This window comes from Berghia stephanieae, chromosome 5 (assembly GCF_034508935.2).
Source record: "Berghia stephanieae isolate SIO BIC M18660-M18661 chromosome 5, UCSD_Bste_1.3, whole genome shotgun sequence".
Taxonomy (NCBI): Eukaryota; Metazoa; Mollusca; class Gastropoda; order Nudibranchia; family Aeolidiidae; genus Berghia; species Berghia stephanieae.
The window spans coordinates 42056803-42082034 of NC_088364.1; the positions used below are offsets into that span (position 1 = coordinate 42056803).

Sequence of the window (25232 nt, forward strand, 5' to 3'; positions counted from 1 at the left end):
TTTTTTATATCTGAACAGATATTATTTTTATTTGATCCTTTAAAATCATTATGTAGAAATCTTCAGCGCTAAACATAATATACAGCGATCAAGATAGATAAAATAATTAAAGGAATAATAACAATGATGAATACGCGTCATTTCTGTTGTCCTTTCTATTATGGATGTGCTAGCCTAGATGTCTTTATATTTTAAAAAACATCACAATTTTTTTTGGGTGAAAACTGTTTATATAGATCTATATATCTTTAATGTGGAGAAAAATTTCGTGGGCAGTAAATACCACAACCCATGGTCATTTTGAAGATGAATTTGTGATTTTCAATTGAGCATACAAAGAGTTCGCTTGATATTTCTTTTTAGAATACTTCAATAAAAAAATTCCCCCTTTCGCAACGACACCAATAGATCCCGTTGCCAAGGCATTCCATGAAGGAATATATATATATAATCTATCAAACAGGATGTCTGGTGTCAACAGGAATCACCCACGTTGTCCAAGTGAGCAAATTGAGGGTCAATAGTCTTGCCCGAGAAAAAACGAAAGTCCTGAAACGGGGCTCAAACCTGGGACCTTAACCACTCGGCCACTTCGCCCACCGTCCAACCCCACCCCTGTTGTATGGTACGCTGTCAAATACAAATGTATTGTTGCGCTTATAACTAAAAAAATGATTGTGATAAAAAAAAATTATGATTGGCGACATGTTAGTTGATTGCCAGCTCCATTTCATCAAATGGTGTGAATTTTTAGAGTTCCCCTTTATCAACTTTTTATAAGGACGATGAAAACGTTTTTGTCGTCCACCATTGCTGAAAAAGGAGAAACCTGAAACGTTCACGCCATTTTTTGTTGTTTTATGTTGATTGAACTTGTGCTTGCATCATTATTTTTATTTATTTATTTATTTATTTATTCATTCATTCATATTGACTCACTAAAAGATAAGGTTTTTAAAGTGTTTTACAGTCCAGTGAGATAGCGATTTGCCCATGTCTCATCTCTGTGCAGATGCGCATTGATGAGTTCATCTCTGATGTTGTGCTCACCCGACCTCTTGGAAATGGCTGAAAAAATAGGAGAGTGTAAAAAAACGAGGGGAAGGGATTTAAAGATAATGTATTTTTATAAATTCAAATTCACTTGAAGAAGATAAAGATGATATGCGATTAAGTAAAATAGCCACCGGATCAATCGTATCAACACGCGACAAAACTATGAATAACCTTTAATGTTTATAGTCTGATTGACCGACGAATTAATCACCTGGCTAGCGGTTTAAAAACAATAACAGAGATGAATGAAGTCATCTTCGTTCACTCTATAGAGAAAAATAGTTCGCCATACAAAGACAGATCACTTTTTAAAATGGTAGCAATCAATAGCTTTCCCCATTTAATGCTTCGAAAAGCAGGATAACTGCGAGCCGTAAAATATCGTTGTCATTTGTCAAAAATTGCCGTTGTAAGCGTAAGAAACGAACACCAAAAAAAAAAAAAAGAAAAAATGAATAGCCTATAATAGCTTCAAAAACTAGCAATGCATTAAACAAGGAACATTTCAGGCTGGGAACCCTTCGCCAGCCAACAACAGAAACGGTGATAAAATAAAATAAATACAAAACTTGAAAATTTTAAAAATCCTAGTGAATTTATAAAATAATGTCTTACAAGTGGTTAGATCGTGTACAGAGAAAGGGGCCACATATTCTCTAGTGTATTCTGTACAACCCTCTGTTGTCCAACGGGTGATCAGCCTACGCATGCGCATCGTGACTTCATTCTTGTTGAGCGGGTCTTGCACATAGACTTTGACCTCTGTAACCCTGGTGTTGTACAACATGGCTGCCTGGAAGATAGATAACCCTTTACATAAACATACGAGAATCAAAAACACCATTAACAAGACAAGTTAACTACAGATTGCTTTTTAGTGTAGGTAAGGGCCCTTCAACAGTCATGGAATGAAAGAGTAGCAAAAGTGGAGAGTGGGATAAGAAGAAGCTGATGCCAGACGAGCAAAAAGATGATGGAAAAGGAGACGAAACGACTAACAAGGAACACAAAAAAAAAAAAAAACCAAACAAAACAAAACAATAGCATTAGCAACAACAACAACAACAACAATAACGGCAGCAATAGGAAGAACAACAACAGCACGACAGCAATAGAACAACAGAAGATAACATGGAAAACCCGAAAACACGGAAATCTCGAATAAATAGCTCCGGTCACAACATGTTCGAGATTTCCGTGCTGCACTAGAAGAAAATCAAATGATCTTCCAAGCTGCAGAACAATGCTTTGTCCCCTCCAACAATTATTCATTTTATGTTCTCACATTTTTTCCGCCAAAACATTAATCTCCATTTCGACCACGAGAACCTTTAAGCAGCTACGCATTATTTTTTAAAAACTGGATCCTTTTGTTTTGCGTTTACCCAAATGTATACACACCATTAGTGTAATCTTTATGTATAGTATGGTCAACTCGCAAAAATGCTGTGAGTTCGATTTGAGAAATAATTGGGGCATTACAAATGTCTGTTCGCCTCAGCAAAGGAAGCATAGATTCATCAAATGTTTATAGAACATACCTCAAGTGCAGACGCCATTGCCATGAGATCGTTTTCGTCCTTGACCCAGACCCTCACGACTCCGGTGGCAGAGTAGGCGTACAGACGATGCAGGAGTTCGAAAAGGGGACTGGGGTTTTCTGTCTGAGGGAAAATCTCTTCCTCCGTGCTCTCTGTGGAGTCGGGTCGGTAGTAAGCCTCAACGGTGTCGACTGTGGAAGGAGATGGATGGTTGATGATGGTGAGTAGAAGGTGAGTAAAGACAGTATTCCTGATCACCATGGCAATGGTGATGATGAAGATACCAATGATAGCACTTATGATAATGACGACGACTATGATCATGATCATGATGATAATAATAATAATAGTAATAATAATAATAATAATAATAATAATAATAATAATAATAATAATAATAATAATATGATGATGATGATAACGATATTAATAATAATGATAATGATGATAAGATATAATAATAATAATATAATAATAATAATAATAATAATAATAATAATAATAATAATAATAATAATAATAATAATAATAATAATAATAATATAATAATAATAATAATAAATTGCGCTTATATAGCGCATATTCCCGGTAAAGAGTAATAATATTTTTAACAAGAAAAAAAGACCAACAACGAAAAACTAACAAACAAACAAACAAACAAAAAAACAACGACATGAAAACACGGCATACAAATATTAGCGAGAGGTCAATACCATATACGTAGCATGCAAGTAAATATATACTAAAAATATTATGAAAAATGTGTCACATGTCTAGTTAAAAACAGGGACATAAATAAATAATGATAATAATAATAATAATAATAATAATAATAATAATAATAATAATAATAATAATAATAATAATAATAATAATAATAATAATAATAATAATAATAATAATGACATCTGACACTTTAAACTAGAAATGTCATTTCCGACTGGCTGTTTCCATAACTCACCGAGGAGTAAGAAGAGGGCAGATCTTTCGATACAATGTTCTCCAAGGTTGCAGGCATGAGTTCTCAACTCTGCATTATCTCTTGGGAACAGGTTGACGTTGACCACACCGTCGGCGATCATTTTGAACGGACACCAGTGGATGAAGTTATTGCAGTTCTCTATTTTGTCCCAGTAGATGTAGCCTGAAAGTAGAAAATACCTATCTCACTACAGTTGTTGTTACGCTGTGGAAAGAAATGTTACGATGATGTGCTGAATCAATCAAATTCATTACGACACGTTTCTTTCAATCTCATGGAGACATCAATATGTTAATGCATTTACCCATTCACCCATCAATTTACCATTCATCTAACAATCAATTATTCGTCCACCAGGCCACTCTCAAGACCAAGCCATCCATCCATCCATCTATCTATTCATTAACCTACTCATCAACTCATTCATCCATTCCTCCATTCACTCATCTATCCTTTCATCGCCCCATAAACCCATTCGTCCATTCATCCATTGATCCATCCATTCACCTACCCATGAACCCATTCGTCCATTCCATTCCTCCATCCATGCATCTTACCCATGAACCCATTCGTCCATTCATCCATTCCTTCATCCGTCCATCCATTTATTCATGTACTCACGAACCCATTCGTCCATTCATCTATTCATCTACCCATAAACCCATTCGCCCATTCCATTCCTCCACATACCCCTCCATTCATTCATCTTACCCATGACCCCATCCGTCCATTCATCCATTCATCCATTCATCTACCCATAAACCCATTCGCCCATTCCATTCCTCCACATACCCCTCCATCCATTCATCTTACCCATGACCCCATCCGTCCATTCATCCATTCCTCCATACACCTATTCACCCATTTATCTACCATTGAAGCCATTCGTCCATTCATCCATTCCTCCATGCACCCATCAATCCATTCATCTACCCATGAACCCGTTCATCCATTCCTCCATTCACCAATCCATAATTGTGGTGCCAATCTATTATCATATTCGAAGGGATTAGATGAAGAAAATTTTGCTTAAAGTTAAAATAATGAAAATAGGAAAGTTGATTTTTTTTACTTAAAAGATTAAGAAACAAAACTTATTCTCAACAATTAAGGAATTTATTTCAACTCAAAACGTAGATGGTAAGATTAAGATTGAATTTTCAGCATCAAATTCATTCCGACAAAATTCAAGTTGTGATATGATTGGTGACATATTAGTTCATCCATCTATGTATCCTAAGACCTATCATTATATCTATCTATCGACCCATCCACCCTCATACCTTCCATGCATGTGCCACAGTCGGCGATGCACCCAGCCAGGGCATTCCTCGTATCGTTCAAGTGGTGATACACGTGCATCTTCTGTGTCTCCTCCCACACGTACTCAAATTTTTCCAATCTGGCAGTCTCTGATCGGGTACAGAAGTCTGTGCCTGCGAAATATAATGATAATCATATGGAAAGTGGGGATTATGATGGTGGTTATTTTTCTGGTGGTGGTGGTGATAATGATGATGATGATGATCTTTCCCCCGAGAAACCCAAACGGTACAACTAAATTTCCATTATTGAAGCAGGCGAGGACGGAACATGAGTTTGAAGTCAAGATGATTGGAGAAAAGACTACTTAATTCATTTAAGCTTATGAAATGAGTTTCAATGACCTCAAGGGAGGTATTTATTTTGTCTCAAATATTATAAGTTAACGACTTTTTGGCTCGGTCTACAGAGCTGCGTTCGCCTCTTTGACTCAATAAATCTTGTTGAAAAGGAACATTTCGTTCCTTAGATCCTATTTTTCAGGTCTTTGAAGCATTCGTGGATCATGGTGTTGGTAAATTATTGATTTGTAAGCTATTTATAATGACTTTTTCCTTTTTTTCCCTTGGAAACTACGAATTTTAAATTTTCAAGTCGGCAGCTCTGCTGGTCACATTTGGCCACTGACGTCACACAAACCGATAATTTAAAGGGAGAGGGGAAAAACCCGAAATGATATCAAGTACAGTTTAACCTACCTGTGGCTGGTGAGCACTCGTTCGCTCCGTTGCTCTTTGAGTGTCGTGCATAGAGTGAGTGAGTGTGTTCGAAGTTGACATTCTGGAGGGAGGGGGGATCAGCCTTTGCGCATGCCTGAACAGGGTAGTCAGGGTCCACCATGCGAAGTTCTGTTGAAGAATTAATCGGATTCGTTATTGATAACGTTAAGCAATTCGTTTTTGTTTTTTTTTCATGGTCACAATGCATTGGCTGTGAATCACATGATATCCATTGAATTCAGAATGAGTCCGAAGGGCCTGTCTGTCTCTTTGCATGAATTGAAGATTGCCTAGCGTGATGGTGTATCATCTTGTCACAAATGTTAAGCGTGTTCAGTGGCCCGATGGGTGACAGTGATTGTGGAAAATTCTGACCTCGACGTTGTCTCCTTGAGTATGACAAGTTACCTAAAATACCCCACTCGACTCAGGTGTAAATGAGTACCTGACTACAGGTATTGACGAATAGTGTAAGAGTTTAAGTATAAAATGATGCCTGTCGGATGACTAGTACTGTATGAAATGGAAATATGGCTCCATATGGCCTACTGGGATAATAATTAAAAACGATGTGAAGCGCATTGAGCATGGTTAATCCATAGAAATTCTCTAAATAGATGTTCATATTTGTTTAATTTATTTAATTAATTTAGAACACTATGCCACACAGAGCTGGAACTTATAGAGTTAAAGAGGAAACACCTACTGCTTGTAAGTCTATTGGTCAGAATCAGCGTGGGTGCGCAACCGGATGCGCGGGTTGACGGAGGTAGGAAACAATAACAAACCCACATGGTTGCCATTACCTCCACCATCATTCTCGCTCACGGTTTGTGGAAAGCACTTCATTACAGGCACGTAATAGTGAATTTAGTTTTTGTTTTGAACATTTCTATTATTATTCTTTGTAAATTGACCCATATTAAAAGAAACATACAAACAAAACAGGCATGACCAGTCACTAACAATGCCGTGTAGTGTGTAGACAGTAACACAGTACGGTGAACATGACTGACACTGGGATCGGAATGTCGGAACCCATGAGTCGTTCGCAACTCTGCCTCACGTATTCATTTAATCAGTCAATTTAATTTTTATTAAGCTTGCGTAAAACATACAAACAAAAAAGACATGACCAGTCACTAACAATGCAGTGTAGTGTGTAGACAGTAACACGGTACGGTGAACATGAATGACACTGGGATCGGAATGTCGGAACCCAGTAGTCGTTCGCAACTCAGCCTCGCGTACTCATTTAATCAGTCAATTTAAATTTCATTTAGCTTGCCTATTCTTCAAGTTTATGATATATTCACTTTTTCTATTTAAAAAGGGTAATCCAAACAGACCATAAAAACGATTTTATAATAAGCGGACTTCAACTTCCATCACTTACGACACGAACTTATTTTGGGTGGTTTTTTTTAACAAAACCGTTTGACTCAAACTAAAGCTTCGGCATTGGATAAGGAGCGAGGTCCCTGTTGCCATCTTGCTTAGTTTATACAGAGACTGGGTTGCCAGCTTGGCTGTTCTTGATAAATAGTAGTAAATAGCACAACCTTGTGCAATGAGAGATAGAGAGAGAGAGAGATTTTGAACAAAAAACGAATATCTCTCTCTCTCTCTTACTCTCTCTCTCTCTCTCTCTCTCTCTCTCTCTCTCCCTCCCTCTCTCTCTCTCTCTCTCTTCCTATTTCATCTGTCACACTGTTTGACAATCTTCTTCACCTGGCTCACTTGTACTTGTAATATCGGGTGTAAGGTAAAATTTTGAACAATTATTATTATTTATAAAATGCAGAAACTTTGCAAATAAACCGATAGACTAGATATTAATTAGATTCGAAAAGTGGAACACAAAAGGAGAATTTGCGAATACCCGGTCCAGACATAAGCGTCATGGTCTTATTTATAAAGTGCAGAATCTTTGCAAATAAACGGATAAAATAGAGATTAATTCGATTCGAAAAGTGGAACACAAAAGCAGAATTTGCGAATGCCCGGTCCAGACATAAGTGTTATGGTCTTATTTATAAAATCCAGAAACTTTGAAAATAAACGGACAAGATAGAGATTCATTCGATTCGAAAAGTGGAACACAAAAGCAGAATTTGCGAATGCCCGGTCCAGACATAAGCGTTATGGTCTTATTTATAAAGTGCAGAAACTTTGCAAATAAACGGATAAGATAGAGATTCATTCGATTCGAAAAGTGGAACACAAAAGCAGAATTTGCGAATGCCCGGTCCAGACATAAGCGTTATGGCCTTATTAATAAAATGCAGAAACTTTGCAAATAAACGGATAGACTAGATATTAATTCGATTCGAAAAGTGGAACACAAAAGCAGAATTTGCGAATGCCTGGTCCAGACATAAGCGCTATGGTCTTATTTATAAAGTGCAGAAACTTTGCAAATAAACGGAAAAAATAGAGATTAATTCTAATCGAACAGTGGAACACAAAGGCAGAATTTGCGAACAACCGGTCCAGACATAAGCGTTATGGTCTTATTTATAAAGTGCAGAAAATTTGCAAATAAACGGATAAGATAGAGATTAATTCGATTCGAAAAGTGGAACACAAAAGCAGAATTTGTGAATACCCGGTCCAGGCATAAGCGTCATGGTCTTGTTTAAATGAAACAATGCCATTTAAAAAAATATATGGTCAATGAGTAATTAAGCTAAATATGCGGAGTTCAATTAGATAACTTGATCTGTGAATTTTTTTTATAATTAGCTGTTTTTATTCTCCATCATTTAGGTTATGTGATTAAGTTTATAATTGAAATACAAACTTTATCTCACTTATCAATGTTTTGCAATAAAGGAGAGTGTGAGTGAACCTGAGCAAAGGAAATTATTTGAGAGAGTGATATTTATCATGCTTTTCAGTTTGTAGTTGAATTCTAGAATGGATTCTTTATAGTTCTCATTGATTGTATGTCAGTGTGTCAGTCTTTAGGACACCGATTACCCTAATGCGGCCACAATTTACAATGTGACGGCCACAAGCCCGTTAAACGCAGAGTGGGGTATTGTTGTTTGCAAGTAATGCTATGGTTTTAATAGGATATCTGTCTCCTATTAAAATACATTCCTGTGTTGGATTTTGGATTAAATTCATGTCTTCTTCGGATTTTGGGATATTTAATTTTCATGGATTGTGATTGTGATTTTCAAGACTATTAATGTAAGTAAATGCCCAAATAGATATTTTTATTCATTTATTCTTTATTTATTTTTTTAGTTTTGTTTTGTTTTGAAGCATTTATTATAAGAAATATTGTACATATGCACTTATACACCAAAGACTATATCCTTTCAACTGCTTATTAATTATTATTATTATTATTATTATTATTATTATTATTATTATTATTATTATTATTATTATTATTATTATTATTATTATTATTATTATTATTATTATTATTATTGTTATTATTGTTATTATTATTATTATTATTATTATTATTATTATTATTATTATTATTATTATTATTATTATATAATAATAATGATAATAATTAATAATAAGTGCATTGAGTGAAATCCCAATCATGGTTGCCCAAATAAAACTGGCGCTAGAATCCCGACTACCTGTCTAAACGAATGTTGTTTGTACGATACATACTAACTACACGTTCAATATCGGGGGCAGAAAATATACGTTTGGTTTTATGAAATTAAAACAGTAGTCCCACATTGTTCTTTGATGTTATTTGTGGTTGCATTTGCTTTGAAACTTACACATTATATTGTGTTACATTGTTTACAAAATATTTCTGGTACTCGTATGCATGTGTAGTCAACGGACCACCGGTCAATCGTGTTCTTTATTATTTTATTATTAATTTTGGCTTGACATCTTACATATGTGAATTTGACAGGTTGTTATGGATGGTAATTATAACATTAAGTGATTTTTAAACATTTTTACGGCGTTTTAAATGTCTTTCTTGCATTCATTGCCGAGCACCTCCACTTTTCTGTTACTATTTTAACGATCAGCTGATTTTCTCTTGCCTCCCCTTTAATTTCGCGGACTTTTTTCAGAACGAGGCGTGGGAGTGGCTAATGGACAGGGACACTTGCCCGTCCTAAGATACTTTCATTGGACACAGCGACTTTTTAACTGCTGGATGGGGGACTCAATGCGATTCAAATGAATGCCAGAAAAAAAACGGACGCCTAAAAGGCCACTTGTACTGTAAGAAATGAAAATTTCGTTCTTTATTGCCATCTGGGGAAAATGTATGATGGATGGTCGGTAAAGTACATTTGCCATGGTGAATATGTGGAAATGAACTTATTAAATGCTCAGAGTTGTTGTTTTTAAATTATTATTAGTATACACGAATATCAGCAAGTTACAAACCATACATCTGATTTTATCAATGAATCGACTTATCCCATCACATATCACCTACCTGTCGCTGCGGCATAGAGGTCTGTCAAATATTGATTGTATTCTGTCACTGATGAATATTCGGACGGATAAGAGCCGGATGGATTCCAGACCTGTGGAACCAATCGTATCATTTACAAGGATAGATCTAACAATATAGAATATAATTAGCATAATGTTAAAAACAATATTATGTACATTTACACGGGTATAAAATAAAGATTACAATAGGTACTTAATAAGATTAACATGACTATTTCTTTTTTAAATATGAAAATATGTACTGAGAAAAATGCCTTTTCTGTCAAGAGAAAAACAATATTAACTGGTGTGATGATACAATATGATAAATCTGAAAAAATTACAGAACTCTTAATGAATGAACGAGTACGTTTTGAGCACATTTAGTGTATATTACGCTATTTAAATGCTCGGTTTTTTTGTTGATTTTTTTTAAAAGCTGTATGAAGCTTGAGTGCTGTACCATCCATGCTATCAAGACTTCAACCCGCCTGTAAAGTATCCTATTCAATCGTGGCCTACCCTGAAATTTTCTCTCATGTCGATGTAGACCCGGTCCGAGTAGATTCCAATCCCGATAGCTTGGTCAGCGTTCTGGAAGATCGGACTACACTTGATGATTGCGATCTTGGCAAACCCGTTGAGAGGATACAGCCCTTGTCCGCTCACATTGAGGCTAAGCTCCATGGAAAGGCCTAGGATAGGACTTAAGTATCGAGGATCGTTGGCACCGATATAAACGTCTCGTTCTTCCGTTGTGAGGAAAGCTCTCTCCACGTTCACCGTTACAACGTCCACTGGGAACAAGATACATTATGGGATAAGAATTCTAGTTTAATCCAACATTCTATTTGTGACCATTTCGTCTCAGACCGGTACTATGTCGGAGTGAGCTAGATGTCAAAAACGTATTTTAAAATTAAAATGCGATATCTTAGATTTTTCTCCTTATAATTATACATCTACAAACCTATCTGATGTCACCAATAAAACCTTTAATGTATCAAACCCAAATTTCCTAAATATTTTCTCTCAAAATGCACATTTTAGCATGAAAATAACTCCGGTTTAATACATTTTTGAGACAATGGGACACATTTTAAAAAGTCAATTATGATGAAAGGGATAACGAAAGAATGTTCCGGCCACTGGATTTTGCTAATGGATGTCAGACAGTTAGAAAATAAATACCATTATGTTATAAACATTTTAAAGGGGGGAGGTTTTTAATCTTGTAAATTCTAACAATTAAAAAATTTCCTTGTGGCGGCTATGTCAAAATTCAGACTGTCAATCTCTATAATTATTTTTTCCCCTAATATCGATTGATCTTTTTGTTTTGCAGTCTGTCAGTCTAAAAGTTCGTTCCCATCTATTAACTAGTTTTTATCAAAGATAAAATCTTTATAGAACAACCTCTTTCAAAAGCAATCTCAGTTTACATCTTCTCAAATATCTCATAACATAATCACGTGACGGTTACAACCAATGGATTAACCCAATGCACAGGAAATGACCTTGAAATCATTTTAACATCGGAAAATGACATAAAATTCTTTATTTTATTTTTCAAAGTTCTTCATAGCCAGGAAGTCTCATATATAAGACTGTCATGTTGGAGGTCATTTAAATTTATATTATTTGTAATGAGGAGTAAGCTGTTCTCTATGTGTGTACGGTAGACTATTATATGGCCAGTGTTCATTTATTTTTTGGATTATCTAACCACTCAACTGCCGTACTCTGGACAAACACGTATTTCAAGAGTTGGCCAGAAAACTCTTCCTTCAAACATGGATCGATTTAAATGACCCTCATCTTGGCAAAAACTCTTAAACTTGGTACCTCGTGACCTTCCCCTTTTTCAAGAAAACATGATAAATAAATACTAAAGACGCCATTCTCTTATCTCTTTTTCGTCTGTTTGTGTTTCATTGATCATATATCTTTGACAAAGGGGAAACCCAAACCGTCCACGTTATCTATCTCCGTTAATCAAATTGAAGCTCCCATCTCTTTAGACTTTTGTTATTGATTTCATCGAGCTGCAAGCTGCAGATTTTGCATTACGTTGAAATGCAAAATGACTTATTTCTTCTTATTAAAATGAGAGCGTTTAGCACCCGTTCCAGTCAGTTGGTCAGGGCCTTAAGTAAAAATTACAAGGACTTATAAATTAGATATCGATGGTCGGTGGATCAAAACTCTACATACGAGCTTTGCGCACCATGTTTTATTCAAGTTGTCATCAGAGGCCTGATCCGTACCAAAATTAAATAAAACATAGTGCTCAAACGTCGTATGTAGACCAGAGTTTTGATCCGCCGATCGTGAAAATCGGGACTTCAGAGGTTTGATCCGCCGACCATCGATATATAAGACCAGTATCTCAGTATTGCGGCTTATTATTTTCTAAGAAATGTGGTTTATCGCGACTATGTGGTCTAGTAGTACTAGCATTCTAATCGGAAGGTCTTGAGTTCGTATCCCGCTCTAAGCGGCACATAGTTGGGTCATTCGAAAAGGCTCTTTACTCACATTCTCTCGACGTACTCAGGTGTAAAATGAGTACCTGGCTGTTAACAGCGTTGTCTTTGGTGGAAAAAAATTGTAATACCGACATGTCAGGTGTTGCTGTTGGCTAAGGACCCTTGTAAAGCGCTTTGAGCACGTTAGTAGATATTGCGCTATATAAATGCTCTAGTTTTTTGTTTGCTTGTTTTAATGTGGGTGGTCCTTATTATAATATTCACTGTGTTGATTACAACTAAGGACACAACAGATGGCAAACGCATTTCTATAATACTTACATGTTCTATTTTCCCATTCGACGTAATAGCTCTGGAGACTGGAATAACATTCAATGATGGAAGGACTGATCCGGAAATATCTAGAACTTGGAGATTTGAACATGCCGATAGTGGCGTAATCGTCTAGGATGATGTCCTCCTGTCAGCAACGCAAGAAAAATGATAAGTTATGAACGATTCGGCATGTGATCCATCGTTTTAACCTGTTCCTGCGTTAGGACTTTGTGAGGCTTGGTGTTCTAGTGAAATGACACCTTATTGTGACCTGTAGGTCAAAGGTTCGAGGCCTACTGTTGAGCCCTTCGGTATACTGACCTGCCTAGTACAACGAAAAATTCGCAGAATTACGAAATTTTTGTTCCAATTTCAGAGCTCCATTAACATTTCTAAGTCATGAAAATAAAAGTTGATGCCAGCGTGCATAATTTTCAGGACTTTGAAACGTTATCTAATCATTGTGAGGGTAAATTGTTGATCTGGAAAATTATTTATAGCGATTACTATTTTTATCATCAAAAAACTACGAATTTTTAAATGTTCAAGTACGCAGGTCTGAGTATGGATCTTTATTCCCATTTAATCGCCAAACCAGGTGTCTAGTGAGTATCTAACAGGCCGGCAATAGTATTGGCATTGTTTTTAACAATAATATAGACATTTACAGACGCCATTTCAAGACCTAGATATTTGTTCAGTGTTGCTATGGCTTGGGGTTTTTTGTAAAATGATTTTGGGTATATTTACGGTTATTGCTCTAATAAAGGCCCACATCAAGATGAAAAAATCCTATCCCTTTATTTTAATACTTACTTTGCTTATCTTCTAAATTATGGCTAACTAGGATATTATATCCTTTCAATGCCTTATACATGACAAAATTATCGAACTATTCAGAATAAATCACATTTGTTTTTTGTTTTTTTTTAATTATGACAAACACATTAATAGTATTCGCAGGTACTCGTATCTTATTTAATCCAATTGCTTAAATTGGTAAAAAGAACTAGCGGTTTTGTTTAGCTTTTTTTTCAAATCTAATGCTATTCCAAATCTTAACAACAGATACATACAGGATGAACTAAAGAATGTTGCCTTAATTTAGTTTCATACATTGAAATGTACATTTTTTATTTACCACCATTTGTACTATTGTGTTAGAGTTAATCAAATGTTGAAAATTGAATTCAAAATTCAAACTTTGAAGTTTGTTTTTGTTTTTATTTTTTTTTAAAGTAGTCCTTCAGAGCCATTCGACCCATGGAGCCGGAGTATATCCCGGTTTCTATAGCGTGAAACGGACAATAACAATTGATTGCTATCCTTTGGATAGGACGCTAGTCTATCGCAAAGTACTTTCCGCCAAATCTATCAGACTCAGCTACCCATTCACTGCTGGATGGACCGGGGGGTCAGAAAAAATTCTCGACTGCACCCGGGATCGATCTCGGTCCCTTTGCGTGTGAAGCGAGTGCTCTACCAACTGAGCTATCGGGACCCACTTTGTTTTTAATAAGACTAAAATTTCGTAGTTTTTACTTTAGGCTAATTCATTGGCGTCGAGTTCACTCCAATGTGTAGTAGCACATTTATATGAATTTACACTCAATATGCTTCAAGCGCCATAAACCCCGTAAAATAATCTTTTTAATACCTAATTTACACTGCTTCCTTTTTTTTAAAATGTGGCATTGTACTATCTACCTGTACTCTGGGCTCATTCACACCTAGGTAAATTAGGATTATTTTTTTTTTAAAGGAGAGGGTTCAGAGTTCCGCACCCTTTTTGGTCACGCATAAAATCATTTGACTCAGTCACTTGACGGGGAATTGTACCATTCTGAAAGTACGACTTAACAAACTCAGCCCGTTCTACCATAGGAGGACAATGGATTATTAGCCCATGTTCTAGACCGTAGCCTTCATAAACTAGTAGCCTGACACTGCCAAATAATACTACGTCACAATGCAAAGCGAGGACGACCAAAAGAAAGTAAACAAATATTTTTTAAGGAAAACCAATGGAAGCATTAGTTTCATTGAGCACTACTAATAACAACTCACTGTTCACTTTCTTTTGCTGGTCGTCGCTTTATATTGTGATTTTACAGGGATTTTTAGGGAAGTGTCAGGAAATAAGTTTTGCGGCTATGTGGTCCTGTGGTATGACACTCGCCTTCGGATCGGAAGGTCCTGGGTTCGAGTCCCCTGAGCGGCACATAATTAAGTCCATGGGAAATGTTCTTCAGTCACATTCTGTCACCATACTCAGGTTTAAAATGAGTACCTGGTCGTTATAAGGGTTGTCTCTGTCGGGAAAAGTATGATCGCCGAATAGACGTCATGTATCCTCCTACATGTTAAGTGTTGCTGTTGGCTAGGGACCCCTTGTAAAGCGCTTTGAGCACGTTTAGTGGATATTGCACTATATAAAAGCTCACGGTTAAAAAGGATGTGGCTAGCCACGGCCACTTAGTAATAGTATACTACAACACCCCCCCCCCATCCACACACACACACACACACACACACACACACACACATAAAAAAATAAAATAAAACCAGTTGCTATCCCCCCCCCCCCCCTCCCTTTTTTTAAAATCTTCATTTTCTAAACAAAACACAACACTAACCTGCATGCTGCTATCAAAGAGAGGGTACTTTGCGTTTGTGGCATCATCAAAATTCCGTAACTCTGTCAGAGAAGCCTTTGAAGAGGGAGGTAACACGCGGATCAATTCCGTTTCTGGAAAGTCGTACAGCTCTTCTGTATCGCCAGCCATTTTACGGACAGCCACGTTGAGGGTGAGGCCTGGGTCAGTGAATATAATTCGATAATAGGCTTCAATAGTCGTAAAATCACTTCTCTCTTAATGACGCATAGTAACTTAGTAGCTGGTTCTGAACTATCGGAACAATGGCGGACGCCCTTATGAAATACTTCTCCGACAAGCATAATAATGTATCCAGAGGAGAAAAACATTATAAATCTGATCATTTTTTGACTTTTATACTCTCTGATCACATGACATATGAAAAAGGTCTACCCAGCATGAAGAATAAAAAAAAAGTACAGCTTTTCTTTGTTTAGAACCAAGCTTCTCGTTGCTGGGCGGACGTGACATCAGACTATTGAATCCTAATGACCCATTAAAAATACGTTTACTTTTTGATTCATATGTGTCATAGAAGCGTTCGATAAGGTTGCAAAAGATGTTCAGTAGCTGTTGGCCGTGTTCGTTTTTCAATACTTTTTGTAAAGTCATCGATTGAAAAAAAAAATAATAACGTGTTGTAGGTCATCTTCAATCATTGATTATTGTATGTATTGCCAAAATGAATAAAGGAGTTCAGTCAGTGCAAGCAAGACAGATATGATGTCAAATAAAAGGACTTCATTTTAGTTTTGCATATGATATAGGGTGGAGAGACAAAATAAAACTGGAAAAAAAGTATGACGCAGTTTCAATACAAAGCTAAATCAGAAAAATTAAAGGCCAAGACTTTAAATTAGTATTTACCAAGTTCGATTAAAAATCCTTTATTGGTTAAGAAACGCCGCCGACTATACTAAAGTATAAAAATTAAAATATCTAAAGTTTCCCAACTTCCGTCTTATTTTTAACAGTGTGGTGTGACTAGAGTAAGAAGCTGCCCCGTCTTGTTGAAAAACAGTTGGATTATCGAGATATAGCCTGGAATACTGATTTTCTTTAACAATGTTTCATAATTTTCAATACAAAGCAGAAATCACAAATGATTTATTTCTAAAGATAAATGGCCTCCGTTGAGTCCTGACTTGAGTCCAAACCAGTTTTTGGTCAAAGATGCCAACATGATCTTTAAGAGATGTACAACATTTTACACTGAAGCAGAGTTAATAGAGTCAATGCAGAATGCAAAACATTAGAAAATCAACTGGATCACGGGAGAAAATGCTGCGCGTAGTCATAAAGCCATTTGGGAGATCTACAGATGAAATTAAAATTTGAGAATAAGTCCCAAATCTTCGATATTTGCAAATATGCGGTTCATTTATTAAAACACTCGTAGAGTTGACAATTTTGAAGATATTTACCTGAACAAATGTATACATACATCTCAAGATATGGGCCTAATTGTGGTAAAATTTCAGACTTTCATCATTTATAGTCTAACGGCGACAAGTTTCTAAACTTTCCCATTTTGTTTTTCTCGCAACTGATGAATTACTTTCTTATTTCTTCATTTCTCTGTTCATTTAATTTTTACAATTCTTGTCATTTAGTTTTTGTACTAAAATGATTTTGTCTATTTCTTTGCTTTGTATGTGGCTTTATAGTGTTGTGTTATGATAGCCTGAGCTGTGATGCGTTAAGTCATTGGAAAATTACTCTTTACTCACATTCACATTGGCCCGTGTGTAAAATGAATACCTGGCGGTAACACCGTAGTCTCTGTCGAAAAAAAAAAAAGATTGCAATAAAGCCGTATAGGCGCGATTTTCTCGTCTTACACGTTAAGTGTTGCTCATGGGTTGGGAGGGAATATGACTCTTTACTCACATTCTCTCATCTCACTCATGTGTAAAATGAATACCTGGCGCTATCGCCATTGTCTCTGTCGAAAAAAAATTGCAATAGAGCCTTAGAGGCGTGATTTCTCGTCTTACATATTAAGTGTTGTTGTTGATTTGATACCACTTGCAAAGCGCTTTGAACACATTATTAAAATATTAAGTTTATAAAAGCTCAATTTATTTATCGCATCCACTCTCGTGCCGTGACTTACCATTGTTATAGACGTAATCGGCATGAGAACAAATGGCATATCTTGACAAAAGTCTGAGTCTGTAGGAAGACACTGAAGAGGATAATGTTATTTGGGCCATCCTGCCCTCTGTGTGCAAAGTCACCGCTGGAGAGTAGCTGTCCCTTTCCTCGGCAAAGGCCTCGTTGATTTTTAGGGTATCTGGTAGGAATAAAAAGACAGGCTGAGCTGAAACAATGTATAGAGGCTTGGAATAACTTGCGGGGTTTTCTTCCATGTGAGATCAACAATTCTCCTCCTCCTCTCTCTACTCCTCCGCCTCCTCCTCCTCCTCTCCCGTCTCCTCCTCCTCATCCTTATCCGCCTTCTCCTCCCCTCATCCTTTTCTTCTTCTTCTTCTTCTTCTTCTTCTTCTTCTTCTTCTTCTTCTTCTTCTTCTTCTTCTTCTTCTTCTCCTCCTCCTCCTCCTCCTCCTTCCTTTTCTTCATCGGTTTCCCTATGGCTATTTTCGCAGCTTTCACGTTTTGGGGCATTTTTGTACAATGGTTAAATACAGTAAACATTATTTTGATAAACGTCTTTAAATCACTTAGCGCCATGCACTTTAAATCATTTGGGTCAAAAATTGAGAACACAATTTTGAAGATCTGGACTATTGACTTTTCTGCCTGTGTCTTGTTTGTGCCAAATTAATAAAATAATACCGTCCCGATTCATGGACCAAGTTGTCAAATGTGTTTAGCCCTCTACTTACCAGCCATTTTCAGGATTTTCCCCAAAACTTCACACCCAACTAATATAAATATATATTTTTAATACAATAGCAGTAACATTCTTGCGAGACATAGTTTCTTTAGCAAAACATGCTCTACAACACACTGTACATTTTCTTCAAATTTTATGATGCACAAAAGAAATTTGAATACGAAAAAGGTTGGTTGTACCGCAACGAATGTGACGATTTTCCTGTGGTTGGTAAGGAGAGGGTTAAAGTGACCCCTATCACTATCATTACAACTTTCAAATTTACAGAAACGAAATTGCTCAGTTCGTTCCGTCTGATCATAAGGTTTGTTTACAATTTTGATAATATATTATAAAGTTGCGTGATAACATCTCTTAGAAAGCTATAACATTTTAAAAATATTATGCCCTTCCACCACGGTATCATAAACAACTGCAGCCTAGACATTCCATGAAGGAATATAGATAATCCATCAAAGATGTCTGATGTCAACAGGAATCATCCATGTTGTCCAGAGCTATAACAAAACACACGATTAAAGACCTGGTTGGAAGCAAGAATGAATATAGATCGGTCCCATTTCATGAATTCATTTGCTCATTTTTCTAATCAACATCACTTATTTCCATTACCTCCCAACTGATTTTCCACGATAACCTGTAGCTGATTTAATACTGTATTCAGGCGGGGAGTCATCAACCTATTTGCACACCTGGTGAAATAATAATAACAATAATAATAATAATAATAATAATAATAATAATAATAATAATAATAATAATAATAATAATAATAATGATGGTAATAATAATAATAATAATAATAATAATAATAATAATAATAATGATGATGATGATGATGATGATGATGATATGATGATGATGATGATGATGATGATAATAATAATAATAATAATACTAATAATAATAATAATTAGTGGCCTTATGGTCGAGTGTGATGAGTAATCATATGGGTGACAACGATTACAAAACTATAACTCTTGTTTTGTGTTTGAATGTGTAGTTAGCTGATTCTAGATTAATAACAAACATTGTTAGGATTTTAGGACAAGTTGGACACCTAAAGGATGAAATGCACGTATGATATGAACATTTGTTTCATATGATCTATCCATACTTCTTCCATATGGTCTGTAGAATGAATTAATTGTTATTGTGAGGCGCATTGAACATGGTACTCTTTATAATATGTCCGAATTTGTTTATGTTTAAAGGCCTTTCCAAGCATGTCTAATCGAGGGTATCTGACAGTAATTTTCGTTAACTGACACATTTACCTAAAAGTTACGTCATAAATCAAAAGGAAGCGAGTTACTGCCTGAAGAACTCGAGGAAACAAATGATCCCATTGGTTGAGTTATTCAATTGATACGTGCGTTTAGCCAAAATACTCACAACATCCGCCAGCTGCATATAACATGCCTGATGAAACTACGTAAGTATGACCTTGAGTATTTGTAGTCTGATAGATACAATTTTGTGAGAACTACTCATAGAAATGGCAGGCTAAAAACAATAACAAAGAGTTGTGACGTCAATTTCGTTCCTTCTATACAACTCAATGTACGCAATAGAAATAAACTTGAGGATTTTTATAGCGCAATATTCACTAAACGCGCTCTAAGTGCTTTACAAGAGGTCCGTTGCTTACAGCAAAACTTAACATCAGAACAGAACATGACGCCCGTTAGGCCATATAACTTTTTTTCAGATGGAGACAACGCTGTTAAAGGAGCACGGTGAAAGAATGTGAGAAAAGAGCGATTTCCAAGGACTCAACTATGCGCCACTCAGAACGGGACTCGAAATCTGGACCTTCCGGTCTGTGGAGAGTGTCATACCACTGGACCACATAGCTGCACGTATCCTTTTAGTCTGGGGTCAGGCTAAAGTTTTTAGTGGCAAAAGGGGGACAGCGTGGTACAGTCGGGTGGTCTCAGAGAGTACTGAGTTCGACTCCTTACCGCATTGTGTGGCCCTGAGTAAATCACCTAGCCCTAGCTTATTTTGTGGCCCTGTACTTCGGCTGATGCCTGAGGTATTCCAGTCTTCCCTAGGAATAGACCTCACTAAAGTTATATTTCTCTTCGGGAATGAATAAAGGGCGTTTTATTTATTTATTTATTTATTTATTCATTTATTTACTTATTTATGTATTTATTTATTTATGTGTTAAAGACCATTCAAATTGCATATAGCTGTTCGGCCGTGCATTGGCATAAACTCCTTGTTTTATTTTGGCAAGCAATCGTTTTACTTCAACTATCAATTTTTATGTCTGGCCTGGGTAGATATAAAGGCAGACAACGCATTAAATATTAGCATAAAATAGATTCAACTGAAGACTTTCTGTTTCTTAGATCCTTGGGGAAAAGACCGTGAAAGAGGGAGAGATCTTACACAGAGGACAGAGGAGGCGACCGAGGCGTCCCAATCGTATGACTAGGATGCGAAAGGCGCTAAGTTTAGAAAGCCATCGATGAATTAATGTGAACATTTTTGTGATGGAGGAAGTCATCTTGAGGCATTGATATTTAAAGCGATTCTGGTCAAAATAAAAGAAATTTGTTTTGTCAGAGTAGGTAGTAAAACAAAAGCAAATCTTACCTTTGATCCGCCTGGTTACCTGCAATGGTCACTCTACAGTCCACACAAGAATACGAAGGAGGCCCACACCAAGAGGCGGTCCTCTCGCTGTTGACAATCTCTACATCGTGTCGTTGAAACTGGACCAATCTGTGGATTGGGAAGCAAAACAGAGTTGTTATTGGATCAGAATAAATTATTTCCATTTCTAGATTTGCCTAAATGAGACAATAAAATTTAAAGTAAAATAAAGGATGTGAAAATATATCATTTCACATTTGCATTACGCCACTTACCATAATGCAAATGCTATATAATATATTTCCTTTACTTATATATGTTTACCTGAAGAAGGCTAAGGCCGAAACGTCCTTTACTTTGTGTTATATCTTTCATATAAATAATTTTTATTCCCTTTATTTTACTATACATTCCATTTTCTTGCCCCGACCCTTCCTCAATTTTTTACTGCTTCCTCATGTTATTCCGCCGTCCTCATATTCTTCCTCATCTTCAACATCTTTCTTTGTAAAATCCTTCCTCTCCTACGGCTTCCCCCTGGAGGAGGGGGGGGGGGGGTTGGTCCCGATAGCTCTGCTGGTAGAGCGCTCGCTTCACACGCAAGGGTGACCTAGTTCAATCCCGGATGCAGTCGACATTTCTTTTCTGCCCCCCCCCCCCCCCCTTTAACCACCTATCTGTGATTGGTAACTGAGTCTGTTAAATCTTATAGAAAGTACTTTGCAAGAGACTAGCGTCTTATCCAAAGGGTAGCAAGCAATTGCTATTTCCTGTCCATTTCACGCTGAAGAAACCGGGATAAACTACGGCTCCATGGGATCCGTGGATTAATACGAACGTTCTCATCTTGTATAATTGATGTGTTCAATTTGGTGATTAAACGGTAACTATTAGGCATATAAATAAAATGCTGAAATTTATTTCGCTCATTTATACGGATTTTGTAATTATCAATGAGCCTCTTAATATTATATTTCACATAATATTGCTCCATATTGAATCAAATTGCTATTCCATACAGTGCAATTCGCCTGATAAGCATGTTGGACCCGTGAGAAATAACCAACCTCAAGTAATCCGTCATATTTTCCCTCGTAACGGGCACATCTACCTCTCCCACCGTGTCAGATGCTGAGGAGGTTGATCCGCTAGGATAGGACTGGCCAGTCGATAGGACACCGATGTTGGAACAATCCAGGTTAGCCAGGCCATAGTCTGGGAATGGAATCAATATTGTGTGATGTTTGTGTCTGTGGTCGTTTTAAAGATGATGATGAGGCTAATGGTGGTAACGGTGATATTGATGATGATGATGATGATGATGATGATGATTATGATGATGATGATGATGATGATGATGATGATGATGATGATGATGATGATGATGATAATAATAAAAATAATAGTAATAATAATAATAGTATTAATAATAATAATGATAATAATAATAATAATAATAATAATAATAATAATAATAGTAATAATCATCATCATCATCATCATCATCATCATCATCATCATCATCTCATCATCATCGTCATCATCATCATCATCATCATCATCACCATAATAATAATAATAATAATAATAATAATAATAATAATAATAATAATAATAATAATAATAATATATAATCATCATCATCATCATCATCATCATCATCATCATCATCATCATCATCATCATCACATAATCATAATAATAATAATAATAATAATAATAATAATAATAATAATAATAATAATATAATAATAATTAATAATAATAATAATAATAATAATAATAATAATAATAATATAATAATAATAATAATAATAATAATAATAATAATAATTATCATTATTATTATTATTATTATTATTATTATTATTATTATTATTATTATTATTATTATTATTATGAAGATGATGGTGATGATGATGATGATGATGATGATGATGATGATGATGATGATGATGATGATGATGATAATGCGGAAAAGGAGGAAGAACTGAAGGAGGAGGAGAAAGGGAAGGAAGAGGACGAGGCCGAATAGTAGGAAGTTTTATAAGGCATATTTTCTGTCTTTTTGACTACTGTGTAACACATGTGGGGTTTCATATATGCATAACAAAATAAATGTTTTGTTTGCTTTGTTTCCTGCTCTTTCCATGTTTTTGTTTCATTTAATTATTTTTTTTCATCAACTTTTACAACTTAACATTTTTAGCAAATTTTGTAAATTCCAAATTGGGCTTCAAACTGTTTATGAATATTGATTTTCGTATAGCGTTTCATCTTCTTTAATGCATGTGGTTGCAAGAGAGAGAGAGAGAGAGAGAGAGAGAGAGAGAGAGAGAGAGAGAGAGAGAGAGAGAGAGAGAGAGAAAGGGAGAGAGAGAGAGTGAGTGAGAGAGGGAGAGGGAGAGAGAGAGTGAGTGAGAGAGGGAGAGGGAGAGAGAGAGAGAGAGAGAGAGAGAGAGAGAGAGAGAGAGAGGGGGGGGGGGGGGTCAAGAAATACCTTGTCCTGCGTCAATTTTAGTGTAAGCCCACGACCTAAAAGCGCTGGTAGATAGACCATCAGTATAACCATCTACTGCGTACAGGGGAGGGTCGTCAGGACCAGTCATATGGACGTGGACTGTGGTGCTCTCCATGATGATGCCGAGGTTTCGTTGGATGCGCTGGAGTATGGAATAATGGAAACATCGACATTATTATTATTATTATTATTATTATTATTATTATTATTATTATTATATTATTATTATTATTATTATTATTATTATATCATTATTATTATTATTATTATCATTATTATTATCATCATCATCATGATCATCATCATCATCATCATCATCATCATCATCATCATCATCATCATCATCATCATTGTTATTACTGTTGTATTACTGTTATTATCATTATCCTTATCTTCAACATCACCTCCATCATAGTAGTAGTAGTAGTAGTAGTAGTAGTAGTAGTAGTAGTAGTAGTAGTAGTAGTAGTAGTAGTAGTAGTAGTAGTAGTAGTAGTAGTAGTAGTAGTAGTAGTAGTAGTAGTAGTAATTGTAGTAGAAGTATGATGATGATATGGAGGAGGAGGAAGAAGAGGAAAAGGAGGAGGAGGACGAGGAGGAGGAGGAGGTGGAGGAGGATTTGTAGGAAGTGCAGCAGCAGCAGCAGCAGCAGAAGAAGAAGAAGAAGAAGAAGAAGAAGAAGAAGAAGAAGAAGAAGAAGAAGAAGAAGAAGAAGAAGAAGAAGAAGAAATAATGATGGTCTCTCTTTTGGCACACCAACCTCAAACTTGGACGGGCAGTGCCTTAGGACCACCTCAGCAATGCCTATGATGTCATCAGTCACAGATTTTTCAAAGGCCAGTCTAGTGGCAGTCCCAGCAGAGGCGTAGATTTCCTGGGTAGTAGGCGAGCCCCCAAGGTCTCCATATGCTTTGTAGGCGGAAAGGATAATTCCCTGGATAAAGGGAGAGAAACGTGGAGATTTTCCAAACGAGGAAAACACTTTTGTTACTTCAATCAATTTTTATATAATTTGAATTCGATCTAAACATGTTGCACACGTGCAAAATATAGATCCAGTTATATTTTTTACTGATAAAACTATTCGTTGTATTACCCCCCCCCCCCCCCCCCCCCCCCACACACACACACAAACCTCTAAGGAAATGCGACTATGTGGTCTTGCGGTGTGACCCTCCGGACAGATAAGTCCAGGGTTGAGTCCCGCTTTGAGCGGCGTATGGCTGAGTTCTTGGAAAAGGCTCTTTACTACTCACATTCTTTTACAGTGCTGAGGTAAAAAATTTTTTTGTATATCTGGCCGTAAACAACGTTGTCTGCTGACTAAAAAAATGTGTAACTTCGCCTCAAAGGCGTTATGTCTCTCCTACATGACATGTTAAGTGTGGCTGTTATCTAGGGGACCCTTGTAAAGCGCCCTGATCACGTTTAGTAGATATTGCGCTTCATAAATTATCAAAATGAATGAGCGAAGGCCCGATGAATGAATGAATTTAATGAAAAAATTCGCGGAAGGCAGTGAACGAGTGCTTATCCCATGAGACGACTTAAACTGGGCGGAATAGAAATATAATGTTTCATGCGGTCTGCAGGAGGATAAGCAATCCAGACTATGTTTTGTTTCTAACTTATTTTAAAGAGGGGCTGGGTCAAAACAACTCAATTTTCTCTGACATTCGGATTGGGAAATATTTGGAAATACATGAAAAATGGAATGGTATAAAA

General features: G+C 36.3%; 1 protein-coding gene across 1 annotated transcript in view; it reads right to left on the bottom strand.

The window, feature by feature from the left end:
• LOC144972946 (uncharacterized) overlaps positions 1-25232 on the bottom strand; it is a 28394-nt gene continuing 3162 nt past the window's right edge. Inside the window, exons 4-19 of the mRNA XM_078914793.1 lie at positions 24268-24441; positions 23487-23649; positions 22054-22201; positions 20987-21115; positions 18992-19071; positions 17636-17815; positions 15499-15677; positions 12869-13007; positions 10581-10855; positions 10060-10150; positions 5601-5750; positions 4863-5015; positions 3559-3741; positions 2598-2788; positions 1672-1849; positions 1-1068 (exon numbers count right to left, since the gene is read on the bottom strand). Of these exons, the coding sequence (XP_078770919.1) occupies positions 965-1068; positions 1672-1849; positions 2598-2788; positions 3559-3741; positions 4863-5015; positions 5601-5750; positions 10060-10150; positions 10581-10855; positions 12869-13007; positions 15499-15677; positions 17636-17815; positions 18992-19071; positions 20987-21115; positions 22054-22201; positions 23487-23649; positions 24268-24441 (2517 nt within the window). The 3' untranslated portion in view covers positions 1-964. The remainder of the gene's footprint in view (positions 1069-1671; positions 1850-2597; positions 2789-3558; positions 3742-4862; positions 5016-5600; positions 5751-10059; positions 10151-10580; positions 10856-12868; positions 13008-15498; positions 15678-17635; positions 17816-18991; positions 19072-20986; positions 21116-22053; positions 22202-23486; positions 23650-24267; positions 24442-25232) is intronic.